General features: G+C 40.4%; 1 protein-coding gene across 1 annotated transcript; it reads right to left on the reverse strand.

The window, feature by feature from the left end:
• Window positions 1-856: 856 nt before the first annotated feature.
• Window positions 857-12,002, reverse strand: LOC136842001 (uncharacterized protein DDB_G0279979-like). Its single transcript, XM_067109403.1, has 2 exons — window positions 11,652-12,002; window positions 857-1,102 (listed from the first exon to the last, which is right to left on the reverse strand). The coding sequence occupies exons 1-2, from the start codon at window positions 12,000-12,002 to the stop codon at window positions 857-859; spliced, it is 597 nt and encodes a 198-aa protein (XP_066965504.1).
• Window positions 12,003-19,785: the final 7,783 nt, after the last annotated feature.

Below are 19,785 nucleotides of genomic sequence, written 5' to 3' on the forward strand. Positions count from 1 at the left end.
TGCCACACCACGCCTTCCGGAGAGGCGAGACCGCAGGAGGAGGAATCCTATTTCTCCTCCTCCTCCTCCTCCCCCCCTCCTCCCTTCCTCGCTGGTCGTGCCATCGCCTTGCAAGCTTCAGATTCCTTGCAACTGAATCTACGCTTACGAAATTCATCTTGAATTCATCTTCCGAGCCATCTTTTTTATTTTTTTTTCTTCTTTTACTCTCTTTATACATTCAAGTCATTTTATTGGATTTTTTCAGTATGATTTATACCACACTATTTATCCAATTACCGAGACACTTATTTTTTTTATTCCAAATAATTCAATAATAATTACGTCCTAATTTTCCAGTTCATGACCCCAATTAACCAGAGAACGAAGAACGTCATGCAGACAGTACATATAATAATAATAATAATAATAATAATAATAATAATAATAATAATAATAATAATAATAATAGTATGCTTGAGGCGGTAGCAGAGGAAAAAAGGGATATAAATAAAAACAATGATTAAAGATACAGCCAGAGAGATTATGTTCCTCCTCCTCCTCTTCCTCTTTCTTCTTTCTCCTTTCTCTTCTCTCCCTTCTCATTCCCTCTTCCTTCTCTTCCCCAACATCAAATGTCCTCCGTATCCTCCCTTTCTTCTCTGTCTTCTCCTTCCTCCATTACTCCTTTCCCCTAATCCTCCTTCATTCTTGTATCTTCCTCCTTCTCCTTCCTCTCTCTCTCTCTCTCTCTCTCTCTCCTTCTCCTTCCTCCTTTTCCTCTATTGCTCCTTTTTCCTATTATCTTCCTCCTCTCCTCTCTCATCCCTCCTCCTTTCCACTATTTCTCATCTTCCTTCTAGATCTCAGTCTCAGTTTAATCCTCCCTCTCGATCTCAGTTTTCCTCTCATCCTCTTTCTCGATCTTAATCTTACTCTCATCCTCATCCTCGACCCCAGTCTTCCCCTCATCCTCTTTCTCAATCTCAGTCTTCCTCTCATCCTGTTTCTTGATCTCAGTCTTACTCTCATCCTCATCCTCGATCTCAGTCTTCCCTTCATCCTCTTTCTCAATCTCAGTCTCCCTTTCATCCTCATCCTCGATCTCATTCTCATCCCCCTTCTAGATCTCTATAATAATAACCACCTGCTAGTATATGTGAATTAATAATGGCAATAACAGTATTATTATTATTATTATTATTATTATTATTATTATTATTATTATTATTATTATAGGCGTTTTTTGGCTGGCTGTCGAAACCGTTTCCACCCAACAGGAAAGGCGGCCCCAACCCCCTCTTTCGATAGCCAACCAAAATTGCATATAATAATAATAATAATAATAAATAATAATAATAATAATAATAATAATAATAATAATAATAATAATATTGGAAATCTCATTTCAAATGAGCTAATGTACGGACAAATTGATCATTCTATTCTAGTAGGAATCGTATTATCAGGCACTTTCTTACATTATCCCATAATATTTCTGATGTAGACAATAAGTATCCAGCCTCTTTTGTCATAAAAAAAAGGGTAGGATTTTTTCCATTCCCTGCTGAAGTTATGTTTGATGAAGATAGTGAGACAATATTGTTTAAAAGGTGTATCCGTTTAGAAACGATGAAAGGCGCATATGTTACAGGCAGATAGATAAATCAGGCATTTCGCGAACTGCCTGAAATTTCAGGCAGATAGCGAAATGCACTTAGGGACATTTGATCCCCCAGAGGCTAGTACTAAACACGGCGAAATGCATTTGACCCCCAAGGGTTAGTACTAAACACGACAAAATACATTTGATCCCCCAGGGGCTAGTACTAAACACGAAGAAATACATTTGACCCCCAGGGGCTAGCACTAAACACGACGAAATACATTTGATCCCACAGGGTCTAGTACTAAACACGACGAAATACCTTTGATCCCCCAGGGGCTAGCACTAAACACGACAAAATACATTTGATCCCCAGGGGGCTAGTACTAAACACGATGAAATACATTTAACGCCCCAGGGGCTAGCACTAAACACGACGAAATACCTTTGACCCCCCAGGGGCTAGTACTAAACACGACAAAATACATTTGATCCCCCAGGGGCTAGAACTAAACACGACGAAATACATTTGATCCCCCAGGGGCTAGTACTAAACACGACGAAATACATTTGACCCCCCGGGGCTAGTACTAAACACGGCGAAACTGCAGATGAGTCACTGTTTCGCCGTGTTTTGTACTAGCCCCTTGGGGGATCAAATGCCCCTAAGTGCATTTCGCTATCTGCCTGAGATTTCAGGCAATTCGCGAAATGCCTGGTTTCGCCATCTGCCTGTAACATACTGTATATACTCCATTTGTGGGAAAATATGCAAGGCGTAAATATTTCTCATGTATGTAATATTTAGGCATTTCTGAACCTAATTATTGTATAGGCTTATTTAAGAAATATTCCTGGTAAAACAGACACTTTAAAGTATACGAAGGTTTTGCTACATATGTAAAGTGAAAGTATATACATCTGAAAAAAATATGAAAATTAGAGGCTTTTTTGCATGCAAAGTGTTGGACTATTTAAAAACATATGCAAGAAGCAAACAGGTCTTCAAGTTAAAAGCTGTTAGAATAATGGCGTAGACATATTTGAAAGCAAGCAAGTTATGTGCATTGAAAAGAAACATGCAAGGTGTAGATATTGTAAGCCTACAGTGACACCACTTTAAAAATAGTAGGCCAAGTAAAGTGTATTCAGTCTTTAACAAGTAAAAAATGCGCCGAAGTTTCTTCGGCGCAATCGAGTTATCTGTACAGCGTATAATGCTGTATAAAACTCTCAGCCACGGCCCATGGAACTCTCAGCCGCGGCCCATGAAACTTGCAGCCACCGCCCGGTGGTGGCCTGTGTTGTTGGCACCTATAGCGGTGCCAGACGCACGATCATGGATAACTTTAATCTAGAGGGCTGCAATTTGGTATGTTTGATGAATGGAGGGTGGATGATCAACTAACCAATGTGCAGCCCTCTAGCCTCAGTAGTTTTTAAGATCTGAGGGCGGACAGAAAAAGCCATCTCAGCAGTTTTCTTTCACAGAAAACTAAAAACTTGGGACGCAACTCATGTGTAAACATGTACTAAAGACTTATTAGAAGCTATTTAAACAAAAATTATATATATAAATAGATGAACAAATGAATAGAATCAAAACATTCTCCTCACTGCGAAGCTTTTCTTTTCTTTATCAAGAAGGAGAAGAGGAAGAAGACTGTGGTTTACCACAAATATATATTGTGTTTGGTTTGCTGATTCTGTGTCATGCATTCTAGCTATGTGGCCTTCCTTCTCTCTCTCTCTCTCTCTCTCTCTCTCTCTCTCTCTCTCTCTCTCATTACTGTGGTTTCAGTTAACACCGACCTGATTCTCTCTCTCTCTCTCTCTCTCTACTTGACAAAGTAATTTAAATTCCACAAAGACACCAATTTCTCTCATAAGATTCAAGTACACACACACACACACACACACACACACACACACATATATATATATATATATATATATATATATATATATATATATATATATATATATATATATATATATATACTACTTTTAAAAACGAGAGTTTTCCTCTTCAACTTAGAATACCCGGAATTCCAAATACAACAAACCCCATTGACGACATACCAGGAAATCATTGATAAATCGTCAATCAACCTACACCACTTTTATTTTTTTTTTTAAATCTTTCGCGTCGTGCACCTTAATTCGTTCAATCTTTACCTACTTCATTCATTCTTTCTCGGCTCTCATTATCTCATCAGCCTCCTCCTCCTCCTCCTCCTCTTCGCTACGTCTCTCCTCCTTCCTTCCTCATTATCGGCGTCATTCTCGGCTCTTCCGTTACCAGCTGCTCCAATCATCCTAATTCGTGAATCATCATCTCCTCCGATATCAGCTGCTCGTCGGCGCTTCTCTTTGATGCAACCACTTCCGCCCCTCCCCTCTCAACCGCAAGTCCTCAACCGAATTACAACCGGAACTCCCTCTTAAATTCCCCTCGAACCGAGAGGAATCAACCACCATCCTTTTCCCCTCGTATGCCTCCTCCTCCTCCGTCTTGCCACACCGGAAGAAGAAGAAGAAGAAGAAGAAGAAGAAGAAGAAGAAGAAGAAGCTCTTTCAGACGATCCGTTATTATCAGCTTGAAAATCCATTCACCGTTTGGAGTTTTCTAAGGCACCCCCCTAATCCACCCCCCTCCCCCACCCCACCACCAAACATAACCAAGACCCCTGACCAAAATCCAGCCTCCTGAACTAGCCCCAAGGGGATGACTAGCCCCCACCCAACATCCATCCCCATTCTGTACCCAGACCCTGTCATTGATCATATTTTGGGGAATTTCCTGTAATTGCGAGAGGGTCTCATCTGAGGTCTGGGGTGACGTGATTTTCACGGGGGAAGAATAATTGCGTAATTGCTTTGTTTCACTGCACTTTCCTACAAAGGAATTATGAATGATTCAGGAACAGGAGAGAGAGAGAGAGAGAGAGAGAGAGAGAGAGAGAGAGAGAGAGAGAGAGAGAGAGAGAGAGAATCTACCATGTGGGTGGACAGTCTCGTCGAGGTACTCCTCATAATAATAATAATAATATTCTTCATTTCATCTCAAAATGGCATCAACTTATACTTATCACTTGGCACTGATTGCCTGGGTCTCTCTCTCTCTCTCTCTCTCTCTCTCTCTCTCTCTCTCTCTTCTGTGACCCGCCACAGTCGGCCGAACACCACATACCAAGTACCAATTCACAGCTTAGGTCAACACAAGCATGTGGGATTCAAACGCGGGATGCTCGGGGGAGAGAGAGAGAGAGAGAGAGAGAGAGAGAGAGAGAGAGAGATCTGAAAAACTGTCAAAATTAAAATTAGATCAATAAATAAACGTTAAAATATACATCAACAGCAGTAGCGAAGAGTAATGACAGCGCTAGTATTTGTTAAAGATACGGAATAATAATAATAATAATAATAATAATAATAATAATAATAATAATAATAATAATAATAATAATAATAATAATAATAAGGAAGAAGACCATCTTTAAGGAAAGTTTTGTTGAATAATATGACTACATTATGCGAATTGATTTTATACTGAGTTTTCTCAATTTTTCCTATAATGTGTAGGAAAAGCGAATTATAAGAAGAATTGAGAAAACTCGGTACAATATCAATTCGTATAATGTAGCCATATTATTCAACAAAATAATAATAATAATAATAATAATAATAATAATAATAATAATAATAATTGATTAAGCTGACCTCACGTTACCTCGGACCCTTCTCCAAAGTGTGAGCAAAGATTCTGAAGTAAATATGAGGTCCTGATGTGGACCTCCGGACTATTAAAGACAAACCCAGACGCCTGATAGGGAATTGCTGCATCGAGAATTAGCAATAGATTTATCTGATATGGAACTTCAGGAAAGGCACCAGATGGTGAAATCTGTCTCGTGAGAACAAGAAGACATGGGTGATTTGTGATACTTTACTAATTCCTTAAAGATTTTATTATTATTATTATTATTATTATTATTATTATTATTATTATTATTATTATTATTATTATTATTATTATTATTATTCAGAAGATGAAACCTATTCATACGGAACAAGCCCACCACAAGGGTCACTGACTTGAATTCAGTCTTCCGAAGAATATGGTGTTCATTAGCTAGAAGTAAGAGGAGGTTTCAGGGAAATACGGAAAGAAGAGATGTCACTTATTAAAAAAGAAAAAATAAATTAATAAAATAATAAATAGATGAAAATGTATTAAAATGCAAGGAGAATAGCCATAGGGAAGTAATGCATTGCATCTTCGCTTGAACATCTGAAGTTCCAGTTGCACATCCTCTGTAGAATGTAGATGTCGATGTAGAATGATGCTGCCGCTGGGTGTAGTGGCTAGGTCTGGCACGCTGTCGATGTGCCAAGACGTCCCGTTGCCCATTGCACCGAATTTCTTTCGTTCCCATTCACTGCAAGACTGTGGAACAATCTTCCTGAGAGACTTGTAAGTTTATAGGCGGTTATACGGCATCTTGTGAAGTACCATTCATCGTCGTTTTTTTTTTTTTTAACATTACTGGCTATGTATATGTATAGGTGTTATTTGTATATCTTTTTTTCCTTTCTAATTTAATCAGACTTTTTCTTTTTACCTCTTACTTTTGTTACAAATTCTGAGGAAATCTGCTGTGCGACTCAATGTTCACTGTTTGTTCCTCCAAATGAATAATAAAGGGAAGAATCCTTCCAGCACAAAAGCGGAAAAATAGTAGGAATCCCACGGTAGACTCTGGTTCCTATAACCGGAAGTGTCCTAATTGAAACCAACCTTTAAGATGACGTCAGAGACAAGCAACTCCTTTTTTAAGCACTGATAAATGGCTGGGTGGGTGTTAACATTCAGGAACTGGGAAACAAAATGTGTTTGGGTCCCTACTGTGGCAAATTCATATTTGACCTCCGACCTCTAGTATAACCTTGGCCTGAAGCCTTAGCGGACTGACGAAAGGGCATACAAAGGGACATTCAGACGGGCAGACATGAAAAGTTACCGGAACTGTCAACAAAACTTGACAGCCTGGTGCAAGCGGCAATAGATCACAAGAGACAAAGTCGGTAGGAGTTATATAACACATCTGGACTTCTGATCAGCAAAGATAAGCACCGTTTAGTTTGGTTTGTACTTAGGTGGGTGACCAGCTTCGAGATCAGACTTCAGAAACGTGTTGGCAGTAGGTAACAATCAGACACTCACAATCAAATGAGTAAGTTCAAATTAAGTACAGGTTATTTGGAGTCACAACTACCAGGGTCACAGACGCCGGGAGAGAATGAGTGATAAAGCTCAATACTGCATTATTTTTTTTTTTATTGACGTGCCTGGGATTTCAGACTAGTTTTTTGGTCTTTGTGATCTGCTCAGAAAAGAAAAACATTAAGTATTTTTAAAATGTGACCAATAGAATAGATTATGGACTTCAGGCCGAAGACCAAGAGCTGGGACCTATGGGGTCATTCAGCTCTGAAAAATAAATTGACAGCAAAAAGGTTTGAAAGGTGTAATAGGAGGAAAACCTCGCATGTTGCAATGTGAAACAACTGTTAGGAGAGGGTGGAAAGTAAGCTAGAAGAAACAGAATATGAACGGAGGTACAGTACAAGGGGTAAAAATGGCTGCAGCTAAGGGCCGAAGGGACGCTGCAAACAACCTTAAGCAATACCTACAGTGCACCGGATGAGGTGCACTAACCCCCTACGGAGTAAAAAATGTGAACAATAGCAAATCTGCTGATTCATTAATTATTCTACCCAAGCAATGTCTCTGTTTCCACTCTAGAAATGTCTTCAAGGTTTCCTCTATTGGATTTTCTATTAGAAACCTCTTGTCCTTTCTGTCTCTCGTTTCTGTTGAATCTTTAATTTTCACCGCAAAGGTCCCAAGGACGTCTGACAGACACGGTTTCCCGATAATGGAAGACCACATTGGCCACGGCATTCCACAGCATGGCTGCGGAGGGAGAGAACTAGTCATCGATGAAGGAGGAAAGAATAATCCTCGACGAAGATCAAGAAAAGCAACAGGGAACACAGAGAAAAGAAGAGGCATCCAAAGCCTGAAAGCAAAGGCTTCTAAAGAAACAAGACACTAAATCCTAAACGATTCATTTTCGTTGCAGCCTCTCTCTCTCTCTCTCTCTCTCTCTCTCTCTCTCTCTCTCTGCAACAATGAACTGGTTAATTGCGGCTTCCTTCCCTCCCTCCCTCGGTGACACACTTGTTTGTAACCAGTTCGATGAGTGGGAAGACACAGTTGTCTTTCATTTGTTGCGGTTCTTGTTGTTGCTTTTGTTGTTGTTACTGTTGTTTGTGTCTCTTCTCTTCGAACGTCATTTGGTAAACAAAAGGACCTGGTAATTGTCAACTGAAATTTGTTGTTATTATTATTATTATTATTATTATTATTATTATTATACAAATTATTATTATTATACAAAGAACAATCACGTTTCGGCAAATGGAGGAGAGAAACGAAAAGACCCTTTTAGTGTGCAATGTTGTTATGACACTGCCTCAAAAACCTACGCAAGAACGGTCTTTTGTCTTCTAAACTATCATCATCATTATCATTTTAATCATCATCGAAATTCGCGCTAAATAACTAAAACTTGGCTACCACTACTACTATCATCTAGAAGAGGGAGTTGAGTGGCACTCAACATTTCCTATCAGTATCAGTATGTTAAGGTTTTATTCAACATCAAAGGTTAAACTATAATCAATTGATTTTCTAAGAACCCCAAAACCCGGCCCTTCCCTTCCCCACCCCTACCCTCCCCATAAGTGATCCCTCTGCGAACATACATCGATGCTCCCAGTAAAAGACGGTTCGTCAACCGCGACTATGCGAACCCCCTCCCCCCGAAATCGACCCTCTATTCCCTACTACCCCCTCCCCCCTCGCAGAACCCTTACCGGAAACAGGAAGTAATCCACGATTTTACGCTTTTTTCGCCCCCCCTCCTTTTTTTTATTTTTCCCCGAGCGTCCATAACTACAGGTTATGGTATGTGCATACTTTCTCGTCTCCTGTTTCTGGCTGGCCAACAGACGACAGCGGCAAGTGCTGTGTAAGAGTAAATAAGTTTTGTTTACTTAAATACTGAATACACTTACGTACTTGTATTCTATACTGCTGCATATGCACGCACTGTTTCCTTTTCCCATGGCATTTGCTTGAGCACTGCAGTCAGTAGGAAGCAACTGCATCGTTCTAGGTAATGGTTTCCTGTACGTGAACCGTTTCATTTTGCTTTTATTTATATATTTCAAGAAGCTGTCTATTGCTGTGCCTATATTCCACGTGCCTGCAACATGTATAATAATACATTTATACAAAAACTAATACACACATACATATGCATATATATTTATATAATATATATATATATATATATATATATATATATATATATATATATATATATGTAATATAATATATATATATATATATATATATATATATATATATATATATATATATATATATACATACATACACATACACAAATCACACAGTTCTTTTAAATCTACGTCACTTGCTTCAGTATATATGAATATGTCTACGCTTATGCTTACTCCTCACTTCCTTACTTTTTGTTATACACATCTGCTATGAACTTGCATGTACGTTTTTTTTCTTTTTTCATTTCGTTCGAAAGGCTATATGTTTAACGTCTGTTCTCTTTTGGGATAAGACACTGGAACATATTCCACGTTATCGAGTGGGCCAGAAGCTGACACGAACCGCTCGCTGGCGAATGAAAACACTTACTGATGTTCCAAACTCGTTCCAGTCGAATGCACAAGAGAATACAGAATGCTCAAGCACATTCGAAATGTACAAGTGGATACACAGTGCACAAGCATATATGCAATGCACAACAGATTGAACAAACGAATATGGAATGCGTAAACAAATACATACTTACCAACAGATATGGGATCCACAAGCGAATACATAATGCACAAACGAATACAGAATGTACGGGTGAATACGTAATGCACAAGCATATATAGAATGCAAGTGCGAATACAGATTGTTCAAGCAAATACAGAATGCACCCGCATTATCAGAATGTACAGGAGAATACAGAATAAACAAACAAATACAGAATGCATAGGCAAATACAGAATGCAAACGCGAATACAGAATGCACAGGCAAATACAGAGTGCAAACGCGAATACAGAATGCACAGGCAAATGCAGAATGCAAACGCGAATACAGAATGCACAGGCAAATACAGAGTGCAAACGCGAATACAGAATGCAAAGGCAAATACAGAATGCAAACGCGAATACAGAATGCACAAGCAAATGCAGAATGCAAAAGCGAATGCAGAATACACAGGCAAATACAGAATGCAGTACAGAATGCACAAGCAAATATAGAATGCCCAAGCGAATACAGACGGTTCAAGCAAATACAGAATGCACAGTCAAATAAGAATGCAGACGCGAATACAGAATACACGGGAGAATACAAAATGCACAAGCGAATACAAACCCCTCAACGAATAGGCGTATGAATCAGTACCCTTGAGATTCGGATATAACTGGTTAAACTGCAATCAATACCAGTAACATTCCTCCAATGTTCAGTTTTCTCATTTACATTTTATTTCCTTTTTTTTTGTTTTGTTTTGTTTTGAAAATGCTACGATCAAACGCAACGACAACTTCAATATCAGAATGATATCGAAATGGTACGTGATTTGTGTAGGCCCACTCATGCCAACGAGTGTTCCCAAGAGAAAGTCACTTGTGAAAGAAAAAATAGAGATTCATTTTTACCTTTCAAATTCTCCAATCTGCCTTTTTAGCTTTCTGTAAAAGAGAACTATTGTGCCGGCTTTGTCTGTCCGTCCGCACTTTTGCTGTCCGCCCTCATATCTTAAAAACTACTGAGGCTAGAGGGCTGCAAACCGATATGTTGATCATCCAATCATCAAACATACAAAATTGCAGCCCTCTACCCTCAGTAGTTTTTACTTTATTTAAGGTTAAAGTTATCCATAATCGTGCGTCTGGCAACTATACAGTACAGGCCACCACCGGGTCGTGGTTAAAGTTTCATGGGCCGCGGTTCACACAGCATTATACCGAGACCACCAAAAGATAGATCTATTTTCGGTGGCCTTGATTATGCGCTGTACAGAAAACTCGATCGAGCTGTGATAAATTCGGCATATTTTTTACTTGTTTTTTTCTTTTTATTAAAATAATAAACCATCCCTCTCTGTCAAGACTCGAACTGGCGTCAGGACAGGCAGAATCTAACGCTTACTCCTCCAAAAATCTTCTTATATTTCTTCATTCTATTTTATTCTAGCAGTTATATCAATATGCAAAATTAATATCATGTGTAAACCCGAACACGGCGCTAAAACAATACAAAACGCCTATGAAATTAACAAAAGGAGTGAAGCTGCAAGTCACACTACAAGACCAGCGCACGGACGACGACTAAAGGTGGGTAGTAGAGACATGTGCAACTTCAATAATTTATTAGAAATATAAATAAAAAAGATAAAAAATGCTGCTCACTGGAAAGTGTACGATAATAATAATAATAATAATAATAATAATAATAATAATAATAATAATAATAATAATAATAATAATAATCTAGCCACCGGAAGGAGAACAATATAATAATAATAATCGAGCCACCGAGCCACCGGAAGGAGAATAATAATAATAACAATATAATAATAATAATAACCTACACACCGGAAGGTGGGCGATGATAACAACACATCAGAATATGACTTATGATGATAATGAGAAGAACAAGAGCGATAAATAATAGCGTAACATTCTTCTTCCAATAGACGCTGATATTAGCTTCTGATGTTATTTATCTATTTACTTATTAAATTTCTTAATTAGATTAATGATCTGAAAGTGCTGCTGTAAGGGAAGGAGGCAGCGGGCAGAGGGAGGGGAGGGGGATGAGGGGGAGGAGGGGTGGGAGGTGACATAGGTAGGAGTTAGAAAGAACTGAATAGAAAACCAGAATGAAGTCCCTCACACTCCCTGCAAGTTCAGGATTGCGTTTTTGTCTTGTTTCTCATTTAATGTGGAATTCAGGGCTGTGTTTTTGTCAGGTTTCTCATTTAATGTGGAATTCAGGGCTGTGTTTTTGTCAGGTTTCTCATTTAATGTGGAATTCAGGGCTGTGTTTTTGTCATGTTTCTCGTTTAATGTGGAATTCAGGGCTGTGTTTTTGTCATGTTTCTCGTTTAATGTAGAATTCAGGGCTGCGTTTTTGTCATGTTTCTCATCTAATGTGGAATTCAGGGCTGTGTTTTCGTCGTGTTTCTCATTTAATGTGGAATTCAGGGCTGTGTTTTTGTCATGTTTCTCATTTTCTGGTAAGTCCATCAGAAGATCTGTGGATTTCACTAATAATAATAATAATAATAATAATAATAATAATAATAATAATAATAATAATAATAATAATAATAATATGTGTACTTTGCTGGCTGACAGGGGAGATGGGGATAAGGGAGGGGGATGGTGGGTGACAGAGGTGGGAAGCCTCAGGGAGGGGTAGAAAGGATGCTGAGGATGTCACGACATCTGAGCCTTGGATAAGTGTGCCCTCGAAGACCTTGGTCCGCCCACTTCAATACTTCTGCACTTTGCAGGGGTGGGGACGCGGCGGGGGGTGGGGTTAGGGTTTGGATGGGACTTGCATCTTCGTGAGGGAATTAGCGAAAGGATGGGGAAGGGGGGAGGAGGAGGGAGATGCTATTCTGAGGAGGAGGAGGAGGAGGAGGAGGAGGAGGAGGAGAAGAGAAGGGAAAGATTAGGAAAGGCGTTGCATTCTTTGCGTCAATATTACTATAAACTTCCCCCCACCCAACTTCACCCAAATCGCCTCAAAAAAAAAAAGTCTCTCCTCCCCAAAAGTTACATTCCTGTCTCTCCCAAAACCTACTTTTTCTTCTTCCCTTCATTTCTTTTCCTTATTTTTTTTTATTATTTTTTTGTTTTGTTTTTTACTTTTGGTTCTTTTCACCTCCATTTTTCTTCATTTCCCTCTTACGATCCATTTCCCTGTTGCTCGTCTTTCTCTTCTTACCCCTTCCTCCGTCTTCTCTTCTCTCTGTCTCCTGTTCATTCCTTATGAAGTCTTCCTCTCCATCTTCTCCATCCTCGCCACTTTCATCACTTCCCTTCCTCCTCTCCTTACCCTTTATTTGCCTGGTTTTCTTCCTTTATCACTTTTGCTTCCTCCTCCCCCTCTTCTTCTTCTTCTTGTTCATTAACTCTAATGTTTTGTTCCCCATCTGCTCTTCTTCTTCTTCTTCTTCTTCTCCTCCTCCGAGAGAGAGAGAGAGAGAGAGAGAGAGAGAGAGAGAGAGAGAGAGAGAGAGAGAGAGAGAGCAGAACAAATGGCGTCCCTCTCGGAGAACCACTGATGGCTGTTAGTTTACAAAACAAACGCATCGCACAATGGGCCACTGACCGGAACTAAGTAGGGTTCCGTCAACGCGATAAACCCTCGATAAACAAACTGCTCTGCACTACAGGAGTGGAAGGATCAACAGTGCCCTGGGTTACACAGCTCTCGAAAAGCTCTGTACATTTAGTCATTTCCCAGGCTTCGCGAATTCTGAAGGATTCTCGCGACCTTTGTTTCTGGAAAGATGCCTTAGCTAAGGGCATTGGCACCAATTTAACATCTCTCAGTGCCAGTGACTTTGCGGAATATAGAACGTTAGCCAAAGGCCAAGCGCTGGGACCTATGAGGTCATTCAGCGCTGAAAAGTCTGAGAGATGTAACAGGAGGGAAACCTCGCAGTTGCACGATGAAACAATTGTTAGGAGAGGGTGGAAAGCAAGATGGAAGAAAGAGAACATGAACGGAGGTGGAGTAAAAGGAATGAAAGGGGTTGCAGCTAGGGGCAGAAAGGACGCTGCAAAGAACAGTAAGTAATGCCTACAGTTCATAGCATGAGGTGCACTGACGACACTATCCCCCCTATACGGAAGCCAATGACTTTGCGCCATGGCTCTTGCTCGAGTGAAAGCTTTAGAGCACTTTATTTATTTATTTATCTCCATCTTTACTTTTTTAATAACTTTCTTTTTTCAAAACTTTTTATTTTTGCTTGAGACCAGACTCCCACCGGGTTGGCCTAATACGGTAGGCAGTGTCATCAGTGCACCTCATGCCATGCACTGCAGACATTACTTTAGGTTCTTTGCAGCGTCCGTTCGGCCCCTAACTGCAACCTATTTCATTCCTTTTACTGAACCTCCGTTCATATTCTCTTTCTTCCATCTTACTTTCCAACCCAACTGCGAGGTTTTCCTCCTGTTACACCTTTCAACCCTCTTTTACCCTCAGTTTTCCTTGCAGCGCTGAATGACCTCTTAGGTCCCAGCATTGGATTGGTCCGATAGGATTCGCTCTTAAATGAGGTCAAGTTAAAGGAGTCAGACAGCCTAAGGTGGAAGCGACCAAAAGGAACGGATGAGAAAAGTCGGCAAGCAATGCAAGAGGTTCATCGCCACCTACAGTACTCCGGGCAATCCACAACGTTGGTATAACTTCCCCGCTCGGGAATAACGTTGGTGTAGAAAAGTTTGTTGTTTTTATTCATCTATGCGTTTATTCTTCTATGAAGTTTATCCATCTGTGTGTTGCATTCCCCGTCTCTCTGTCTGTCATTTCATTTTCTACCTGGCAAAGCTGATCCGGTAATTATTGACTGGACTTTTTCTCAACAGCCGTCCACCAACCCCAGCAGCGCACGGCGCACTGTGCCCCGACTTAGGCAATTGTCCAAGATTTTTGCCAGCTGTGGACAAGTTACGGTCTTTTACTGATGACAGCTGTTTTTTATATATATGTATATGTGTTATACATACGTTCGTGAGTGTCCGTATATTCACACTGAAGCACACACGCATATATCTATATCTATCTATCTATCCATTTATATATATATATATATATATATATATATATATATATATATATAGAGAGAGAGAGAGACTTTTTATATGTATATGATATATATCATATATACGTTCATGAAAATTAGTATACTCACACAGAAACACACGCACAGAGAGAGAGAGAGAGAGAGAGAGAGAGAGAGAGAGAGAGAGAGAGAGACTCTTTTTTATATGTATGTCATATATATGTTCATGAGTATCAGTGTACTCGCACAGAAACACACACGCACAGAGAGAGAGAGAGAGAGAGAGAGAGAGAGAGAGAGAGAGAGAGAGAGAAGAGAAACTTTATATATGTATATATATCACAACATCTTCAAACTGTATACATAATTCCAATTAACATCTACAAACTGTATTTTGAAGTTAAAATTTTGTCTCCCAAAAAGTCGGATCGCTGAAAATCAGCTGGAACCAACTTTAGACGAGGAGACATCATCGCCTGTTGCGGAAATAACTGACTGTGAAGTGAAGAAGTGTAAGGTACGTGTGAAATGAATGTGAAGTGAGTATGAATGAATTTTTAAATTATGCTGAAATGGAATTTGAGGAGCGTCTGGTGCCAATCTGATCTAGTTTGGAAATGAATCTGAGACAGCCACATGAGGTGAATTAGAATTTGAAATGAACTTGAGGCAAACTTTCAACGATTCGAAATGCTCAAGTACCTGTAAGTAATTTGAGATCGCAAACCTAAAACACTTACGAAGAGAATGTAAGATGCGTTTGAAATCATTTCAAGTATTTGTGAAGAGGAATTGAGGTACTTTAGAATTGAATCAATGCAAGTGTATTTGAAGCCAAACTGCGGGGATATCAAAGAGAATTTGCTGAACCAAAACAGCTGAAGAAGGTGATTGTTGACTGATTTCGTGTTACAACATGGCGACACAGAAACTCTGGCTCGTCAAATTCGAGTTTTCACAGACGAATCCCCCACTCACCAAGATACTGACCATACTGGCAGCACTTTCCATGTGACCACTTAAATAACAAAGATCAAAGCCATTATATCTCGCGATGCTTGGAACATGATACCTGCCCCTTCTTAAGCTCTAAAAATTCTCTTTCATAATCGTTCCCGTATTACAGGCGAAGGTTACAAACTTGACGTACTCGCTATGACCTAAAATTGACCGTTATCATTCCCTATCGTCACTGAGTCGCAAAATGATAATAAAAATCAAGGCCATTACTGTCCAGAGAAATAGCGGCAGCAGCGGCGACCTTCTAATACCGAACCCAAGTTCGACGCGGCCCGCGTCCGATGCAATCTCCGGCCCCCAGAAGGTTCTTCTGAGGGAGTGGACGGATCGTCTCTCAGCAAAAGTGAAAGTCTCCGGCACGGCCTTTTTGGCACCCGAGGTGAGCCCCGCTTCTTTCGGGTGTGATCGAGCAGTTCTTCAAGAAATAACCGAGTTCAGTAATGAAGGGGCGAGTCACATCCCTGCTTCAGAGGTGGGTCTGCTCCAGAACGCCACAAAGATTCGTCCAGGTGGTTCTTCTCAGCTGGTTGAAACCATGATGAACTTGGACAGAGCGGGGCGGTGATCATGATGCTGCAAGCGACTCCTGATCAGTTTTGCATTATTTCCAACGGCTCGTTTGGTACATTTTTCTCCTTTTTTTTCCCCCCTTTCGCGGGCAGCTCTTGTACCCAAGAGTCCGTACTGGCGTTACCCCGAAGATAATGAGCCCATGACGGCATAATAAAGGCAGCTCTATTAAACAATCGAGACGCAGTCTATGGCTTCTGCTGCTTGGGCGATTCATGAAAGCAAGTGGCTTCATCATTCACTCACTCACTCACTCACTCACTCACTCACTCCTCCTACTCCTCCTCCTCGCCTTGGAGACATTGCGTCGATGGACGTCAGATGACAAATGTTGACACATGTGCCAGCGAAGTGGGTCTCCTTCTCCTCCTCCCTCCTCCTCCTCCTCCTCCTCCTCCTCCCTTGGAGGACGACCCTCGAGTAAAAACGACCGAAAACAGATGTGCCGAAGAGAAGTTTTATTTTTTTTCTCTTTGAATTTCCGCAGCGACCTGGTCCTAGAGTGAGGGACAGTGCGAGAAGTGGTTGGTTATCCGGCGCGAAAGGGAACTTCGTCGGATCCTGCACAGATTTTTCGTCACGACAAATGTTTGCACGATTTCCGGCGGGTGGAGCAGCGGGGCGGCCGTGTCGTCGAGGGAGGATGGCTCGGGCGGCTTTTCCAACCTACAGCTGTTCGCGAGGGCGTGATGAGGGCGTCGCAAAACGACAGATGTTTAGGGTCAGGCGTGTTGCACCCGCCCACCAGATTTATGTGACGCTCTCTTGCATGCTTACCGCCGATAGACCGAGGCCCCTGGTAGGCTCACTCGGCTCTCGCGCAGGTATGTCTGCTCACCCTTCTTGGATTGCTCTCTCTCTCTCTCTCTCTCTTTCTTTCTCTCTCTCTCTCTCTCTCTCTCTCTCTCTTTGCCCATCTCGATTCCCGTCACATCGAGCTGTCCTTTCCTCTGTTTCTCGTTTCGTAGGACGGGGTCAAACACACACACACACACACAATAAAACATGGACAACCATTCACACACAATTACAATTACTGTATGTAGCGTTGCACCAGAAGTAATCCGTTGCCAAAAAATAGAATGAGAGAGAGAGAGAGAGAGAGAGAGAGAGAGAGAGAGAGAGAGAGAGAGAGAGAGAGAGAGAGAGTTTGTATAATGTATCATATCCCAAGCATTCCGTTCTTATGCAGGAGAGAGAGAGAGAGAGAGAGAGAGAGAGAGTTATTTTATAATGCATCATACCCAAAGCATTCCGTTGTCATGCAGAGAGAGAGAGAGAGAGAGAGAGAGAGAGAGAGAGAGAGAGAGAGAGAGAGAGAGCACAATGCATTATACCCCAAGTGCACCGTTATCATGCAGGAGAGAGAGAGAGAGAGAGAGAGAGAGAGAGAGAGAGAGAGAGAGAGAGAGAGAGAGAGAGAGAGAGAGATTTTTGTATGCATTATACCCCAAGTGCACCGTTATCATGCAGGAGAGAGAGAGAGAGAGAGAGAGAGAGAGAGAGAGAGAGAGAGAGAGAGAGAGAGAGAGAGAGAGAGAGAGAGAGTTTACATAATGTATACCCAAAGCATTCCTTGTTGTCATACCTAAAGCATTCCGAGAGAGAGAGAGAGAGAGAGAGAGAGAGAGAGAGAGAGAGAGAGAGAGAGAGAGAGAGTTTTTGTATAATGTATCATACCCAAAGCATTCCGTTGTCATAAAGGAGAGAGAGAGAGAGTTTTTGTATAATGTACCATACCCAAAGCATTCCGTTGTCATACAAGAGAGAGAGAGAGAGAGAGAGAGAGAGAGAGAGAAGGATGCACCACTAACGAAGCCAGTTACTGTTGGGTGATGAGCTTGAACAAGCAGATGTTAGACAAGATTAACATTCTTACCATATGAAAGACAAATGCGCGCCCGCAGACGCGCCCTCGCGTGTATGCGTCCGTACGCATAAGCTGCCCCTTCATATTAAGCATTTTTATGTACCTGGTAGTCAGTCGATTGTGGAGAGTCCAGCCTTGGAGTTACTGGGGTCACTGAAGCTCAGGCAGGAATATAATATAATAATAATAATAATAATAATAATAATAATAATAATAATAATAAATAATAATAATATAATAATAATAATAATAATAGATGTAGCCCATATACACAATCGCTTGATGACGCAAAGCTGAAAATAGCACAGATGAGGATGATGAAAATGATGATGATGAAGATGATGATGAAAATGATGATGGTGATGATGATGATGATGATGATGACGACGATAATGATGATGAATGATGATGAAAATTATGATGATGATGAAGAAAATTATAATGATGATGATGATGACAGAAACGAACGTACACTGACAGATGACTGCTGAAAAGCGATTGAAAAGTAAAGCTAGTGTTTCCTAATGTGTGTGTGTGCGTGTGTGTGCGGTGGGGGCGGGAGGGGGGGGAGGTTGGGTGAGCGTCGCGTAGAATAGGATGGGTGCACATCCATGACTCACAGTACAGTATATATCAAGTCTTCTGTATTTGGTAACGTGCGTATCATCATTACTATCATAATCATATAGTAAAAAATGTCATTAATATTAGTTGAGACAGCAAGTCCCACCCCTAGAGACGTTACGTACTGTCCAAAAGCTTGGACCATGGTACGTCCTCCATTCTCCGTACTTATGGAAGGACAGCGACGAGAGAGACTTGCCCTGGGCTGGAAGACGGCATGAATTTTGTAAATGACAAGCTTGCTAACACAGAATAAATTACAGAGATACACATAAATGATAATCTCTACATCATAATTATGAAGGTGACCCCTCACCATGTAATATGTATTTTCTTGTGTGTAACAGCTGTCTCCACCTTTAAATGTGACGTCGTCTAGCCCGGGGACAGCCTCTCTCATTACTGGCCCCTAGCCAAGTATGCACAGTGAAGGAATCGGACTTTCCGCCTCGACCGCATCTCATATAAGTCAGTGATAGTTCAGAAGCCAATTACAAGAATACACAAACGAAGGAAGTCGATTCTTTGGCGTCACTGATTTGCATGTGCCTCTGGCGTCGCGATATCTACGGTTATAGAAACCAATCAATCGATTAATCACTCGATCAGGTGACTTTGTAGTTTGCTGAAGACTTGACAACGTCAATGTTATAGTGTACCAAGATACTCGAGTATTGTTGCACCAAATCCTTTTGAATATATATATACATATATATACGTGTGTGTGTATGTGTGGCACTTCTCAGAAATGTGAGGTAAGGTCCACAATGGAATACGAGTTTCAAAACATTTTGTATTAAAAATACATATATGTACAAAGCTTAGAGCTTTCGTCCAACTGCTTTCATGGAATAAGTCGACAGCAGTTGAATGAAAGCTCTAACCTTTTGTGTACATACTGTGTGTATATATATATATATATATATATATATATATATATATATATATATATATATATATATATATATATATATATATATATATATGTATATATATATGTATATACACTGTTTTGCAACGTATTTCACTGTGGATCTTTCCTCATATAATACAGTATATATATATATATATATATATATATATATATATATATATATATATATATATATATATATATACTACTAAGCAAATATCTGTTGTG

This window comes from Macrobrachium rosenbergii, chromosome 9, assembly GCF_040412425.1.
Source record: "Macrobrachium rosenbergii isolate ZJJX-2024 chromosome 9, ASM4041242v1, whole genome shotgun sequence".
In the NCBI taxonomy this organism is placed as follows: domain Eukaryota; kingdom Metazoa; phylum Arthropoda; class Malacostraca; order Decapoda; family Palaemonidae; genus Macrobrachium; species Macrobrachium rosenbergii.